Source organism: Sceloporus occidentalis, unplaced genomic scaffold (assembly GCF_023333645.1).
Source record: "Sceloporus occidentalis isolate IW3139 unplaced genomic scaffold, rSceOcc1.0.p SCAF_129, whole genome shotgun sequence".
Taxonomy (NCBI): Eukaryota; Metazoa; Chordata; class Lepidosauria; order Squamata; family Phrynosomatidae; genus Sceloporus; species Sceloporus occidentalis.
The window spans coordinates 235347-249880 of NW_028317109.1; the positions used below are offsets into that span (position 1 = coordinate 235347).

Sequence of the window (14534 nt, forward strand, 5' to 3'; positions counted from 1 at the left end):
AGCTTTATTCGTCTCCAAGGCAGTTATTCGCAGCCCGAAGCCAATCGCCCTGTCCTGTCCAATCCTGTCACACATAGACTCAGACAGGAACGCGCATTCCGCGTCAACGAAACAGATTCGCGCACTCGCCTAGTCCCGCCCTCTCTGCCAGCTCTCCCCCTACCGCCTCTGGACGGATGTGATGCATGCGTCTGCGCGTCAGAGGTTCCGTGGAACCGGAAGTCGGGACGTGGCCGGCGCTGTGTGAGGAGGAGGATGGCGGTGGTGAGCAGCGCAGAGCGCCTAGAGGTATCGATAGACGGCCTGACACTGACTCCTGATCCGGAGGAGCTGGCTCGTCCAGCGATCGGGGAGGTGGTAGCTATGAGTCGTGAACCCGAGGAAGAGGAGAGCCAGGCCCTGACCATGGAGCAGCGCTGGGGCTTCAGCCTGGAAGAGCTGTATGGACTGGCCCTCAAATTCTTCAAAGGTAACGCTGTGCGGATTGTGGGGCTGTCAGGGCAGGAGGGCGGACTGTGCGATGCTGAGGGGTAGGTCGGGGTGCCTCTGTATCCTGTGCTGGGAGTTTCTCGATGCCCCAACCACACCTCCTAAATGACCTGGGCACAGGTGTCTCCTGTCACTCCCCCACAATGACGTTTGGTACCTGCCGTTACCCTACATCTCTATAAATTACATGGAAGGAGTTACGTATCCTTCTCTGGAATGGGGCGCAGGGCAATCCCCATTAGGATATGGGGCGCAGGTCGCGTTCCCACGTCTCCCCGAAATGTCACGGGGCGGGAGGCTCCTTCTGTAGCTTTCTTGACGTGATCAGAAGTTTCCTCAGTTGCTCGTTTCTGGGATGCTTTATGTCCCGTCCTAAATGACATGGAGGTAGCTGCTTACCGGATCCCTTTACCCCGCGCTCAGCTGCCCCGGGTCATGGATACAGGTTGCTTTTCTCCACCCCCTGTTGTCCGTCGTTACCTTCGTATGACAATGGATGTTTTGTCTCTTCTAGGTGGTTTCTTTACGGTTGCCTTGGATTAACTTCCAACCACTGTTACGTTCCCCCGTGTGATTGCAATAAACGTTCCGCTCTTTAATCGATCTGCAATCTCTCTTATGAAGAGATTCTAAAAAGCAAAACCATTTTAAAGTTTCACATTTCTCCTTTTGAAAATACAGGGGGGGGGGGGGGGGATTCTGTAGCGCCCCTGCGCATGCATGGTTTAAATAGCAGTGCCTTCTTGCCTCTGGAACAATAATGCCTTCGTACACAGATCCTAAACTCCTCCTTTACAGGTGTGCCCACCTTAGCCTCACCGATAGGTGCCCGTGCCATATTAACGCATACGGCCCACTGGCCCCAGTTTCAACCCAGCCGGTCGGGTCTGTGCTTTGTTGTTTCAGTGGGTCGTCGCTATGTCATCACGCCGCGTTCCTCGCTATGACATCACGCCGCGTTCCTCGCTATGACATCACGCCGCGTTCCTCGCTATATCATCACGCCGCGTTCCTCGCTATATCATCACGCCGCGTTCCTCGCTATGTCATCCCGCCGCGCTCCTCGCTATGTCATCCCGCCGCGTTCCTCGCTATGTCATCACGCCGCGCCCCTCGCTATATCATCACGCCGCGTCCCTCGCTATATCATCCCGCCGCGCTCCTCGCTATATCATCCCGCCGCGTTCCTCGCTATATCATCCCGCCGCGTTCCTCGCTATGTCATCCCGCCGCGTTCCTCGCTATGTCATCCCGCCGCGTTCCTCGCTATGTCATCCCGCCGCGTTCCTCGCTATGTCATCCCGCCGCGTTCCTCGCTATGTCATCCCGCCGCGTTCCTCGCTATGTCATCACGCCGCGTTCCTCGCTATGTCATCACGCCGCGTTCCTCGCTATGTCATCACGCCGCGTTCCTCGCTATGTCATCACGCCGCGTTCCTCGCTATGTCATCACGCCGCGCTCCTCGCTATGTCATCCCGCCGCGCTCCTCGCTATGTCATCCCGCCGCGCTCCTCGCTATGTCATCCCGCCGCGCTCCTCGCTATGTCATCCCGCCGCGTTCCTCGCTATGTCATCCCGCCGCGTTCCTCGCTATGTCATCCCGCCGCGTTCCTCGCTATATCATCCCGCCGCGCTCCTCGCTATATCATCCCGCCGCGCTCCTCGCTATGACATCCCGCCGCGCCCCTCGCTATGTCATCACGCCGCGCCCCTCGCTATGTCATCACGCCGCGCCCCTCGCTATGTCATCACGCCGCGCCCCTCGCTATGTCATCACGCCGCGCCCCTCGCTATGTCATCACGCCGCGCCCCTCGCTATGTCATCACGCCGCGCCCCTCGCTATGTCATCACGCCGCGCCCCTCGCTATGTCATCACGCCGCGCCCCTCGCTATGTCATCACGCCGCGCCCCTCGCTATGTCATCACGCCGCGCCCCTCGCTATGTCATCACGCCGCGCCCCTCGCTATGTCATCACGCCGCGCCCCTCGCTATGTCATCACGCCGCGCCCCTCGCTATGTCATCACGCCGCGCCCCTCGCTATGTCATCACGCCGCGCCCCTCGCTATGTCATCACGCCGCGCCCCTCGCTATGTCATCACGCCGCGCCCCTCGCTATGTCATCACGCCGCGCCCCTCGCTATGTCATCCCGCCGCGCCCCTCGCTATGACATCCCGCCGCGCCCCTCGCTATGTCATCACGCCGCGTCCCTCGCGTCTTCATCCTCATTCCAATTGTACACTTTGTCCACCTCGTTGAGGAGAAAATAAAATAAAGCGCTGCGGTTTCCGTGTTCATCGGAACGTTTTTTTTCCCGCAAACAGAAAATGATGTCGTCGGGACTTCTCCCCGTAGAGCTCGTGTTTCCGGATTTGTTCTTCTCCGTAGAGTTTCTATGTTATCGCTCCCTATTGCAGTAGGTTCTGTTCCATCTATAATAATGGTGCATGCGCCGGTTGGTTTGTCCGTCACAGCGGGAGATGAATTGGGTTTTATTTGAAGTTACAGTTAATTGCGGGTCCTTTGCTGCGATCTTCCATGATAGACAATAGAAGCCATTGGCCTTGACCGCTATACGCGTGAATTCATCATCTTGGAACCCCAAGATTTGGGAATCGATGGATCCCGAGTGCGCTTTTATATTTAGTTCTATGAATACGTTCTTTCCTGGCTCCTCTAATTGTATCTCTGGCTCCTAAAGTCTACGTACATTTTCCCATTTAAATAATGCATCCTCTAAGAAATCTGGGTTGTGTGTAAAATTCTTATCAAACTAGTAACTAAAGAAAACGTGATGCCTGCATCTTCCGTATGTGTTACACTTGTGTGTGATATACAATTTTGTCTCGCCATAGCATCCTGGTGTGTGTGTGTGTGTGTTCACCTAATATGCATAAGTATGACACATTGTATACTACGGTCAAAAGTTTGGGGTCTATAAAAGTTTTTTTTATTATGAAAAAGTAGATTTTTTGTATGAAAACAACAAGAAATGGATCCGAAATCCAGCACAGACAGGGAAAATGACTATTTAAGCTGGGAATTATTTTTAATGGAATATCTTGATAGGCCTACAGAGGCCCTTTATCACTCCCATCACTCCTGTGTTCCAATGGCCCTTTATCACTCCCATCACTCCTGTGTTCCAATGGCCCATTATCACTCCCATCACTCCTGTGTTCCAATGGCCCTTTATCACTCCCATCACTCCTGTGTTCCAATGGCCCTGTATCACTCCCATCACTCCTGTGTTCCAATGGCCCTGTATCACTCCCATCACTCCTGTGTTCCAATGGCACGATTTGTTCACTGATCCAAGTTTGTTTAAAAGGATGATTGATGGTTAGAAATCCCTTTTGCGATTATGTTCCAGCCCAAAATGTCCTTGTTATCCATGAAAAACAGATGGATGACCTCACACTTTAGAACGGTAATGTATATATTGATCTTGATTCAGGCTAGCCAATGTTTATACCAAACGTTATACCTTGCTGGATGGTGTCTGCTCCGGGTCTGGGCACCACTTCTAAACGTGTTAAATGTAAAGGAGTAGGTGGGAAATAAGCGTTTTAAATAATCTCTACGGCTCATCCTTTCCTCACTCCTAAGAGTTTGGTTCTTAAATTCTTCAACTGTGTACGTTGGGCTCTGATAATCTGGTACTAGAAACCTTTGCTCAGGTACGGTTTGCCTGTTCGGATCGGAGTTTATTGGTGTCTTATAACTTGACGCTCTGAGCCTGAATTTGAAATAGGGATTTACCGTTTTAGAAACCACCCTTTTTTTCTGGTTTTCCTTAAGAAGTAATGTAGCTGTCGCTGTGATGTATAATTTAATCTGTGTAATGTATAGTTTACTCGCTGTAGTGTGTGTTTGTAGCTCAGTCGCTGTAGTGTGTGTGTGTGTGTAGCTCAGTCGCTGTAGTGTGTGTGTAGCTCAGTCGCTGTAGTGTGTGTGTAGCTCAGTCGCTGTAGTGTGTGTGTGTGTGTGTAGCTCAGTCGCTGTAGTGTGTGTGTGTAGCTCAGTCGCTGTAGTGTGTGTGTGTGTGTAGCTCAGCCGCTGTAGTGTGTGTGTGTGTGTGTGTGTGGCTCAGTCGCTGTAGTGTTGTGTGTGTGTGTAGCTCAGTCGCTGTAGTGTGTGTGTGTGTGTGTAGCTCAGCCGCTGTAGTGTGTGTGTGTGTGTGTAGCTCAGCCGCTGTAGTGTGTGTGTAGCTCAGCCGCTGTAGTGTGTGTGTAGCTCAGCCGCTGTAGTGTGTGTGTAGCTCAGCCGCTGTAGTGTGTGTGTGTGTAGCTCAGCCGCTGTAGTGTGTGTGTGTGTAGCTCAGCCGCTGTAGTGTGTGTGTGTGTGTGGCTCAGTTGCTGTAGTGTTGTGTGTGTAGCTCAGTCGCTGTAGTGTGTGTGTGTGTGTAGCTCAGTCGCTGTAGTGTGTGTGTGTGTGTGTAGCTCAGCCGCTGTAGTGTGTGTGTGTAGCTCAGCCGCTGTAGTGTGTGTGTGTAGCTCAGCCGCTGTAGTGTGTGTGTGTGTGTGGCTCAGTTGCTGTAGTGTTGTGTGTGTAGCTCAGTCGCTGTAGTGTGTGTGTGTGTGTAGCTCAGCCGCTGTAGTGTGTGTGTGTGTGTAGCTCAGTCGCTGTAGTGTGTGTGTGTGTAGCTCAGCCGCTGTAGTGTGTGTGTGTGTGTGTGTGGCTCAGTTGCTGTAGTGTTGTGTGTGTGTAGCTCAGTTGCTGTAGTGTTGTGTGTGTGTAGCTCAGTCGCTGTAGTGTGTGTGTGTGTGGCTCAGTTGCTGTAGTGTTGTGTGTGTAGCTCAGTCGCTGTAGTGTGTGTGTGTAGCTCAGCCGCTGTAGTGTGTGTGTGTGTGTAGCTCAGCCGCTGTAGTGTGTGTGTGTGTGTGGCTCAGTTGCTGTAGTGTTGTGTGTGTAGCTCAGTCGCTGTAGTGTGTGTGTGTGTGTGGCTCAGTCGCTGTAGTGTGTGTGTGTGTGTGTGTGGCTCAGTTGCTGTAGTGTGTGTGTGTGTAGCTCAGTCGCTGTAGTGTGTGTGTGTGGCTCAGTCGCTGTAGTGTGTGTGTGTGTGTCTCAGTCGCGGAGGGGACTTGCAGGATACTTCAGATTTTAAGTCTGTTTTATACAGGGTCATCCGAGCTATACATGGACCGGAAGCTCGCCGTATACAGTGTATTTCTGTACTAACCACGGACGAGGAGTCTTTAGGAAGAATCCGTGGTATATAAGGGGTCTTAAACGAGTTCATTGTTAAGCGGCGGCTGATTTCTAGTTACTGAATGCCGAGCATGCGCTGGGCCGGTGCAGATCATCTGCTGTCTCCATGTGACTGCACCTCATTACTGAGGATTAAACACCTCCCGTGTTTAGTGAAGCTATGAAATGGTTAAATATGATGTATTTATTGCAGCAGTTGTTTTTATCCCCGGGCAGGCTGGAGAGATGTCTTTTATCTTCACAAATTATACAGAACCACAAGTCTTGCTGCGTCTCTGTACTGCACCTTCATGCTTAGCTGTCAAATGCACACTTGCTGCTGTCCCTAACCTACCTCTCTCGCTTTTGCAATGCACAATGTCCCTCCTCTCTGGCCTCTGTCCTGCCCTCCCTTCCCCTCTGGCCTCTGTCCTGCCCTCCCTTCCCCTCTGGCCTCTGTCCTGCCCTCCCTTCCCCTCTGGCCTCTGTCCTGCCCTCCCTTCCCCTCTGGCCTCTGTCCTGCCCTCCCTTCCCCTCTGGCCTCTGTCCTGCCCTCCCTTCCCCTCTGGCCTCTGTCCTGCCCTCCCTTCCCCTCTGGCCTCTGTCCTGCCCGTACCCCCTGCCTATATTCTCCCGGTCTTTATTTCCTCCTTTTTCACATGGGTTTTCCCCTTCCTGGATGTGAATTGTTCCTCCCCCTTACACCCCCAACTCATACCATTACCACTCATTTGAAACAAGCATATTTTTCTAGGGGTAAATCCGGATGGCTTGCGCCGTTTGCCCCATCGTTCTGTGTAGAACGCTCTCTTTGCGCTCCAGCATTGTCCATAAACTTATAGTGCAGCTGTGTGCCGATGGGAATCGCTCTCGTCGTCGCTCTGATGTCATGATGATGTCATGATGATGTCGCTCTGGCTGCGAGATTCTCCTTCCGTGGCAGGGAGCGCGAGGGGATCTTATTTCAAGCCTCGTATTCATGCGTCGCTCTTCGTGATTATTTTATGGGTGTTTCTCGTACCGAACATCCTGCATAATTCATTACGTGCCAAATTACACCAATCGGGCAGCGTTTTGTTACAGTTTGTAAATAAAGGTCGTTGAGACCTTGTTGTTGAGCGTTACATCGACTTCTTAAAATAGGAGAATGAGGAAGGCTGGTTAAACCCGCATCGTACCCCCCCCCCCCCGTGCTTGCTATTAGTTTGGGGAGCAGTAATGTGTTGCTTGAGAACAGATGAATAAAGTAAATCTGTTATTTCAGACTTTTTAACTGTTTTGGTGACGTTTTTTGTTCCCCGGACCCAGCGTTGATTCTTCGCCTGCAACATTTAACAATTCCCTACTGAGAACATCTAATCTCTGGTACTCTGACCCGATGCGGGTACCCAGATCCACAGACCCCCAGATTTGTTTTGGGGGGGTTATACTTAATTGTCACACCCTCGTATGTTTGCTTTTGGGGCATGTATTGAAGTCTCGATGAAGGGGCCCGTCCGTCGCTGCCGTGTTAAATGCCGTTCTACTTTAACACAAAGCAAAGTTATGGTATGACCCGTGGGGAAGGTGTTTGATGATTGTGTTTTTTTATATATATATAGAAAAGGACGGGAAAGCGTTTCACCCGACGTATGAAGAGAAGCTCAAGCTGGTGGCGCTGCACAAGCAGGTCCTGCTGGGTCCTTACAACCCAGATACCTGTCCTGAAGTCGGGTTCTTTGATGTTCTGGGCAATGACAGAAGGTAAGAATAGTTCGGTGGGCTCCGTTATCTCCTGCGTGCCACGGGGGGGGGGGCAGACAGAGGCTATCATGAAGGTTAAACTTCTTTGCTTGTCGCCAAATCACCAAATGAAATTGAGTGCCTGCTAGGTCACTAGATAATGCCTACAGGCCAGCGAGCCCTTCCCCCACCGCCCCCCCCAGACGCTATCCGTGCATCAATAGTGTTGTATGCACGTTTCTGGGTGTCTTCTTTATTAACCCATTATGTGGGCTGCCCTGTGTTGGAAGGGGATCAGTATCTATTGTGACCGTGACTCGGGATTCATAGTCCCGCACCTTCATTGCCGCTGCCCTGGTTCCTTCCTAACCATGAGGCTGCCAGGTAGCCGCACTTTTCAATAACCAGGTTAATGTAGAGGTGAGTTCGGCGCTCGCCGCGGTTAAAGGCAGACGCGCTTATTTACTAAATGCGAAAAAAAAAAAGGTTTGAATCAGCACCACTTTGCAAATGCTCTTCGCATGTAGCTTTAGGATAAAAATCTATTTTTTTTTTCCTCTTTTTAGGAGGGAGTGGGCCGCCCTGGGGAACATGGACAAGCTGGAGGCCATGGCGGAGTTTGTAACGCTGCTTAACAGATGCTGTCACCTCTTCTCGACATACGTCACTTCGCATAAGATAGAGAAAGAGGAGCAAGAGCGCAAGCGGTAACCTGCCAGCTAAATACAATAAACGCGGACAGCATGCCCTATACAGAGATATCCGTGAATAAGAATCACCTAATCCGTTCAGAATCTGCTTTAATATTTTCTATTCATACATAATGTATAGCCATTTTACAGATTTAACCCTTTGTTCCCGTTTAATTAAAGGCAGACTGCTTGGAGGACGAGCCGTCTTCCGCGTCAGAAACCGCTTTGCTTCGTGTTTTCGTATTGCGGTCGTGTTGCGGTCTCTTAAGCCTTGACTTATCTTTTCGGTCTTCGAAAAACAGGAGAGAGGAAGAGGAGCAAAGGAGACGAGAGGAAGAGGAGCAGCAACGCCTGCAGAGGGAGGAGGAGAAGCGAAGACGAGAAGAGCAGGAGAGACTGAGGCGAGAGGAAGAGGAGCGGTTACGGGCCGAAGAGGAGAGGTTCCGCATGGAGCAGCAAAAGTAATTATTACTTCCAGGTTTATTCCGGCCCCGTGCATCGGTCCAGGGATGCGGAGTAAGGCTATTCGTACTTCATGAGAAGGGTTTCTGTATCTAGTACATCCTTAAAGTGACCGTTTTTAAAGTCGTGTTTACATATGGAATATATATATATATGTGGAGGAATAATCATGCAGGACATCATATCTCTGTTATAAGGTTGCTGATTGTTGTTGGTTGGTTGGTTGGTTGGTTGGTTGGTTCAGGCGTTTGGGGTAAGTGGGGTAAGAAGAAAGGAGCGAACCTTAAATTAAATGTCTCCAAAGCATAAAGCACGTGCCCTGCTTCCTTTTAAAGAATGAATCGTGCGTAAAGCGTTCTTCATGTCCGTTGCCGCTTGTGTTCCTGCAGGCAGCAGATAATGGCGGCTTTGAACTCGCAGACGGCGGTGCAGTTCCAGCAGTACGCGGCCCAGCAGTACCCGGGGAACTTCGAGCAGCAGCAGATCCTCATCCGACAGCTGCAGGAGCAGCACTACCAGCAGTACATGCAGCAGCTGTATCAGGTGCAGCTGGCCCAGCAACAGGTACTCCCCTGAGCGAGCACTCATGCTAACTAGGGCAGGAGCCTACTCAACAGGCTAATGTGCCATCAAGATCAGGGCAGGGCGTTTCGCGCAGGTGCTACAGACTCTGCAGAGCACGAGAGGCTGGTAGGTTTGACATGAAGGGAAAAAATAGACCTGACCTTTTAACAAAACATAAGCAGGGCATTGCTAATTTTAGTTGCGTTGTTTCCAGTTATAATTCCATTTTTGGGACTGATTTGTTTTCCCATTTGAGGGCTACAGAGCTGCGGATGCGGCTAACTGTTGGGGTTTGGAGATGATTTACCATTCCTGTGTCCTACAAATGATTGTTTTTTTTGCTACAGGCAGCCCTACAGAAGCAACAAGAAATCATGGCTGCCGGAAGCGGGTCTCCCGTCAACTCTCCCTCCAAGCTGAAAGCTGGAAACATCTCCGCATCTGGAGAGACCCCGTCCATCAACGGACAGAGTCACGGCCCCATGGACAGCACTGAAACAGATGTGGGCACAGACGCCCTGGATGATATTCTTGAAAACGGGCCGAAAGGTTTGTGTCTGATTAATGAATTCGGGGCTTGTGGTGTTTTTAATGTTCAGTCTGTGAGAGAGAATCCAGGACTGTAATTCCAAAAGCAGCACAGATCTGGCAAGTTTTTAATTAAAATAAAAGCGTTTACATTAGTATTTATATAGCGCCATCATATTCCACTGCGCAGTACAACAGGATATTGTGTGTATTTTTAATTTGTTTCTGAATTAAGGGTAGAGATCACGTGATAAGTAAAGGATCTCTCTTCGTAGAGTCCGCACCGGTCGTAGCGGCTCCTTCCATGTGGACACGGCCGCAGATAAAAGACTTCAAAGAGAAGATCCGTCAGGACGCGGACTCCGTGATCACCGTGGGCAGAGGCGAAGTGGTCACCGTCCGGGTCCCCACGCACGAGGAAGGCTCCTATCTTTTCTGGGAGTTTGCCACCGATAATTATGACATTGGGTTTGGGGTTTATTTTGAATGGACAGACTCCCCAAACACTTCTGTCAGCGTGCACGTCAGCGAGTCGAGCGACGACGAGGAGGAGGATGAAGGTGGGTATTGGTTTCTTGCCGATGCAGAGTATGTGGAATGGTTTATATTTGCGTACCGTCACTTTAAAATATATATAATGTTGTACAAAGTTTAATTACGTGAAATCAGGAAGTTATGTAGTAAAGGCTGGTGAATCTGTGCTGATGTGAATAGGTCCTGTGTCTATGCAGAAGAGTTACAGTTTCACTTCATGACTTCACGATGCATTAAGAGAAAACCCCAATGAGTGCTTGGTTGGTTTTGGGGGGTTGCCGAGCATCGGTGATGGCTAGGTGTGTTATGTCTCGCATGATGTCTTGGGTCCTCGTGTTTCATCCCCAAAATGTTACAAAAACCAGCATTCTGTGTCTGCATGGAGCAGACCCTGATTGTGATGCACCCACTGCAGCTCTCCTCAGCTGGGAGTGTATTGATATCGATAGATTGCTGTCACTTCTTGATCTATACATTTATACCTATTTAAGGGTCGGTCCTAATGCAAAATCTGAAATTGTGCTTTAGTGAGAATACCCCATAAAAGTGTGTGTTTAGTACCGCAAAACGCGGTATGTAGTCTGACTCCATCCAGTGATTTCGCAGAGGCTGAGCCTGGAATATACTTTGTTCTGTACACGATACTCCTGCATATTCCAGTGCGTTACAGCTGAAACCGTCTCCCCAGCAGACCTTCAGAGCCCAATGCGCTTTTTTTTTGAGTTTCTAATGGCCATAATTCACAGCGTTCTCTATTTGATTTGCTGCCGTCTAGGGGATCAAGACACCCTGATATTATACTTTTAACTGAAAACCCTTTAGGGCAGAGGTGTCCAACCTGCGGCCCTCCAGCTGCTGCAGGAATACATCTCCCAGAATGCTCTTTCAGCTAAGGGGCTGGCAGAGGAGGATGGGAGATGTAGTCTTGCAGCAGCTGGAGGGCCGCAGGTTGGACAACCCCTGCTTTAGGGAATACCCCAAGGGAAAAATGATCATGTTAGGGTCATAAAATCAGCGGGGTCAGAACAGTTGGTGCAGTTTCTATTAATAGGATGTTAATTACAACTAAAACCTTTTTATTATTTTTTTATTATTCTAACAGAAAACCCAAACAACGAAGAAAAAGCCAAAAAGAATGCGAACAAGCCTCAGGTGGATGAGATTGTCCCCGTGTACAGACGTGATTGTCATGAAGAAGTGTATGCCGGCAGCCACCAGTACCCCGGCAGGGGGGTCTACCTTCTCAAATTCGATAACTCCTACTCCTTATGGCGGTCAAAATCGGTTTACTACAGAGTGTACTACACGAGATAAAGCGAGCGGAGCGCTGGGCCGGGAGGAACGGGCAGTCGGCGAATCTCATCTTTGCTGAATCTCTTCAGTGTTTTCTCCCCGTCTGTCCTTCTTGCGGCTGCCGGCGGCGACACTTTGCTGCGGTTTGATTGGCGGTGCCAGTTCTTCATACTATAGAGACAGGGGAGACGGGTTCGCTTCCCGGATCTGGCAGCGGGAGGTTTTTTAATTTTGGGGGGGGCGTTAAGAGGGGTTTTGGGTTTATTAATGATCCTCCCCCCAACCTTGTGTTCACTAATTCATTTCGCCTTCTATAACATAAAAGCAAAAAAAAAAAGAAAAAAAGGTCATGTAAATGGTGGATGTCGTGTGGATGAAGGACACGTCTGTTCTCTGGAAGGAAAAGGAAACCTCTGTAATCGCTAGCTCTTGGGCTGTGCAGCTGGGGTACGTGGCCAGGGTCCCCCGTGATTACCAGCGGGGTCTCTGTCATCAGGATCCTGAGAAGAGCACCGGACGACAGGCATTGAGGGGACAGAATGTTTTGATCACGCACCGGCCCTGGTCACACATTGATCGGATGGGATCGTCTCTGTAGTTCTTCATGACCCATCTGTGCAAACGAGTTACCCCTGTGGATATCTTTATTAAAAAAAAAAGCCCCCTGCGTCTGGGGCTTTCACACATTAGCCGAGTCGTTTCTCTGTAAAACAGGCACTTTCTGCGGGGGGGGTTTAGCTTTTTCGTTTTGCTCTGAGAAGGAGGCATAAAAGTAGCGGCTGCGCATGCTCTCATAGCCTTAAGCCGGCAGTGTGGGGTGCGGTAGTAGCTTTACTGCTGCAAGTTTTCTTTCCCTCCTTGGGTTAGGGGGTTAAAAGGTTTGAAACCTGAAATGTTGATGGGCCTTGTGACACCTGGCTGGCTGGGTATGAGCAGTGCCCCCCGCCCCTCATAATTATATATATATATATATATATATATATAGTTATATATAGTATGGGGTCGATGGTTGCCCTGGCTTAATGTATTTTTAGGTTTTTTTTTGACAATTCGCTATTTAATATTTTTATCTAATAATTATGACACTTATTTGCCAGACATCTCAACAAAGGAGTTATCTATAACATATATGATAAAACTTTTATGACAAAAAAAACTAAAATATTTGTACATTTTTGATTTTCATTTTAACCAGATGGGTGTATATTGTGAGCGTTGATGCCAGTTCTGTTGCTTCCTACCCTGTCCCATTACTAGCAAAGGGCAGCGACGCGTTAATCCTTCCGCGGGACCCCGTATTGGTGTCGGGTTTTTATATCGCGGGGCGCTTTAGATGGACCCCTTGATTTGGATTTTTTTTCTTGTTTTATAAGAAGCCAGGATTTGATGAAGCCTTTGGTTTATATATCTCAGAAAAGCAACTTTTTTTTCTCAATAAATGGGTACATTTTAATGCTCAGTAAGCCTGTTTCTCACCAGAAACCAGAAATAACGTGGAAAGCAGTGCTGTGATTGGTGGGCCAGTTTAACCGGCGTACCTATAGCAACCCATCCCCATATCAAAGTCCGCATTCCGTGTATAAGTCATCCAAGCCCAGCCTCTCTCGGTTAATTGTTTTGACAGATCCTCACGCGATGAGACAGAAGATTCCGGCCTTCCGGGGGTTAACACGACGGATTTCTATTGCCAGCAAAGCTTGCACCTGCCATTCATACATGTACACGTGTGTGCGAAGCGTGTGCTGCCAACCCGCTAATCCTCTCTGCGCTTGGGTTTTTTGTAGCTCGTCCGTTTTCCTTTTTTTCCATCACTTTAGGGAATTTTTTTTTTTTTTTTTAATGCAGCCACCGCCCCTTAATGTGCTTTTTTTCTTAATTTATATTTTTTAAGCCATTTTAAGCACAAAGAATGTTAATTCTATAAGTATGATAAGGCTGGAACAAAATTGAATCATCTTACACTGCGGTGTTTATTTATTAACCCAGAGTTTGCATGGGTGGGGGGGCATTTTAACTCCTCGATTGCTCTACCCCTAAGAAACAACCCCCAGTGAACTTGGGGTGAAGTATTGGCTGAGCTGGCCCTGCGTAACCTATAGCTATTCCTTAAAGTCCATTCACTGGTTTTACTATGCATTGTGCAGGGCCAGCTCTGCCCTTCCACAGGAGAAGCTCATTAGGACCGGCCTTAACAATGCAGAGCGAAGTCAGGGAGCTGAAACCTTCAAGACTGTATTTTTGCCCAAAACGATGGGGGAAGAGGAGTGTCGGATGCTTTATGTTCTATTTCATGCATGGGTTTGTATGTACATATACATGTATATTTTTCTTTGTAAGCCGATGCTAATTTAACCCCCTGTAGACATACTGAGACTCGAATTATGACGCTTTTGATAAAGACGCTGGTGTTTCAAGGGGGATGAACGGAAAAGTCCAATAAAGCCTGTAATGACGCATATTAACCATTTATTCCTCTAATTGGTGTTGAAACGGCTAGTGGGTGTTATTGGAATGATGTACATAGAATACATATGTAAAATCTTGGGATTCCTGGTAATTTTACTAAACTTTGGGGTTTTTTCTGTAAATGATAAGAAATCATTTGTTTAATTAGTGTCAGTTTTCTGGTCTGCCTTCGAGTAACGCTGTACAAGTGCAATTTCAATAAAACATTTTATTGTCATTAAACACGGCGTTCTCGGTGATCTCCCGTTTCGTTCCATGTGTTTGGATATCATCCGTAATGTTCTGTCATACACTGTAAAATGTTTAGTTCTGAAAAATATTATTATGTTTGTCCTCTTTAAAATCGGCTTTTTTTTCTCCTTAAAATAAACTTCAAAAAAATCAGCTTTGTCTTTCTGGAATGGAAGGAGTTAATGCATCAATAAGGTCAGGAGTGGTGGTTTTAACCCACCGGCTTCACTCGAGGGCCGAGCTGGCGTGCTGACAAGGTTCATTTGGATATCCAACAAACCGTTTAGTGAATGAACCCTAAATAGGCCGACGTTGCTCTGTGAAGAGCCCAATAATCCCGTGAACAGTTTAATACCGGTAG

General features: G+C 48.8%; 1 protein-coding gene across 1 annotated transcript; it reads left to right on the forward strand.

The window, feature by feature from the left end:
* Nucleotides 1–255: 255 nt before the first annotated feature.
* LOC149281644 (Golgi resident protein GCP60-like) lies at nt 256–11497 on the forward strand. Its single transcript, XM_089499114.1, has 8 exons — nt 256–469; nt 7283–7424; nt 7970–8110; nt 8398–8556; nt 8947–9121; nt 9469–9670; nt 9925–10209; nt 11286–11497. Exons 1-8 carry the CDS (start codon nt 256–258, stop codon nt 11495–11497), a joined length of 1530 nt encoding a protein of 509 aa, XP_089355240.1.
* Nucleotides 11498–14534: the final 3037 nt, after the last annotated feature.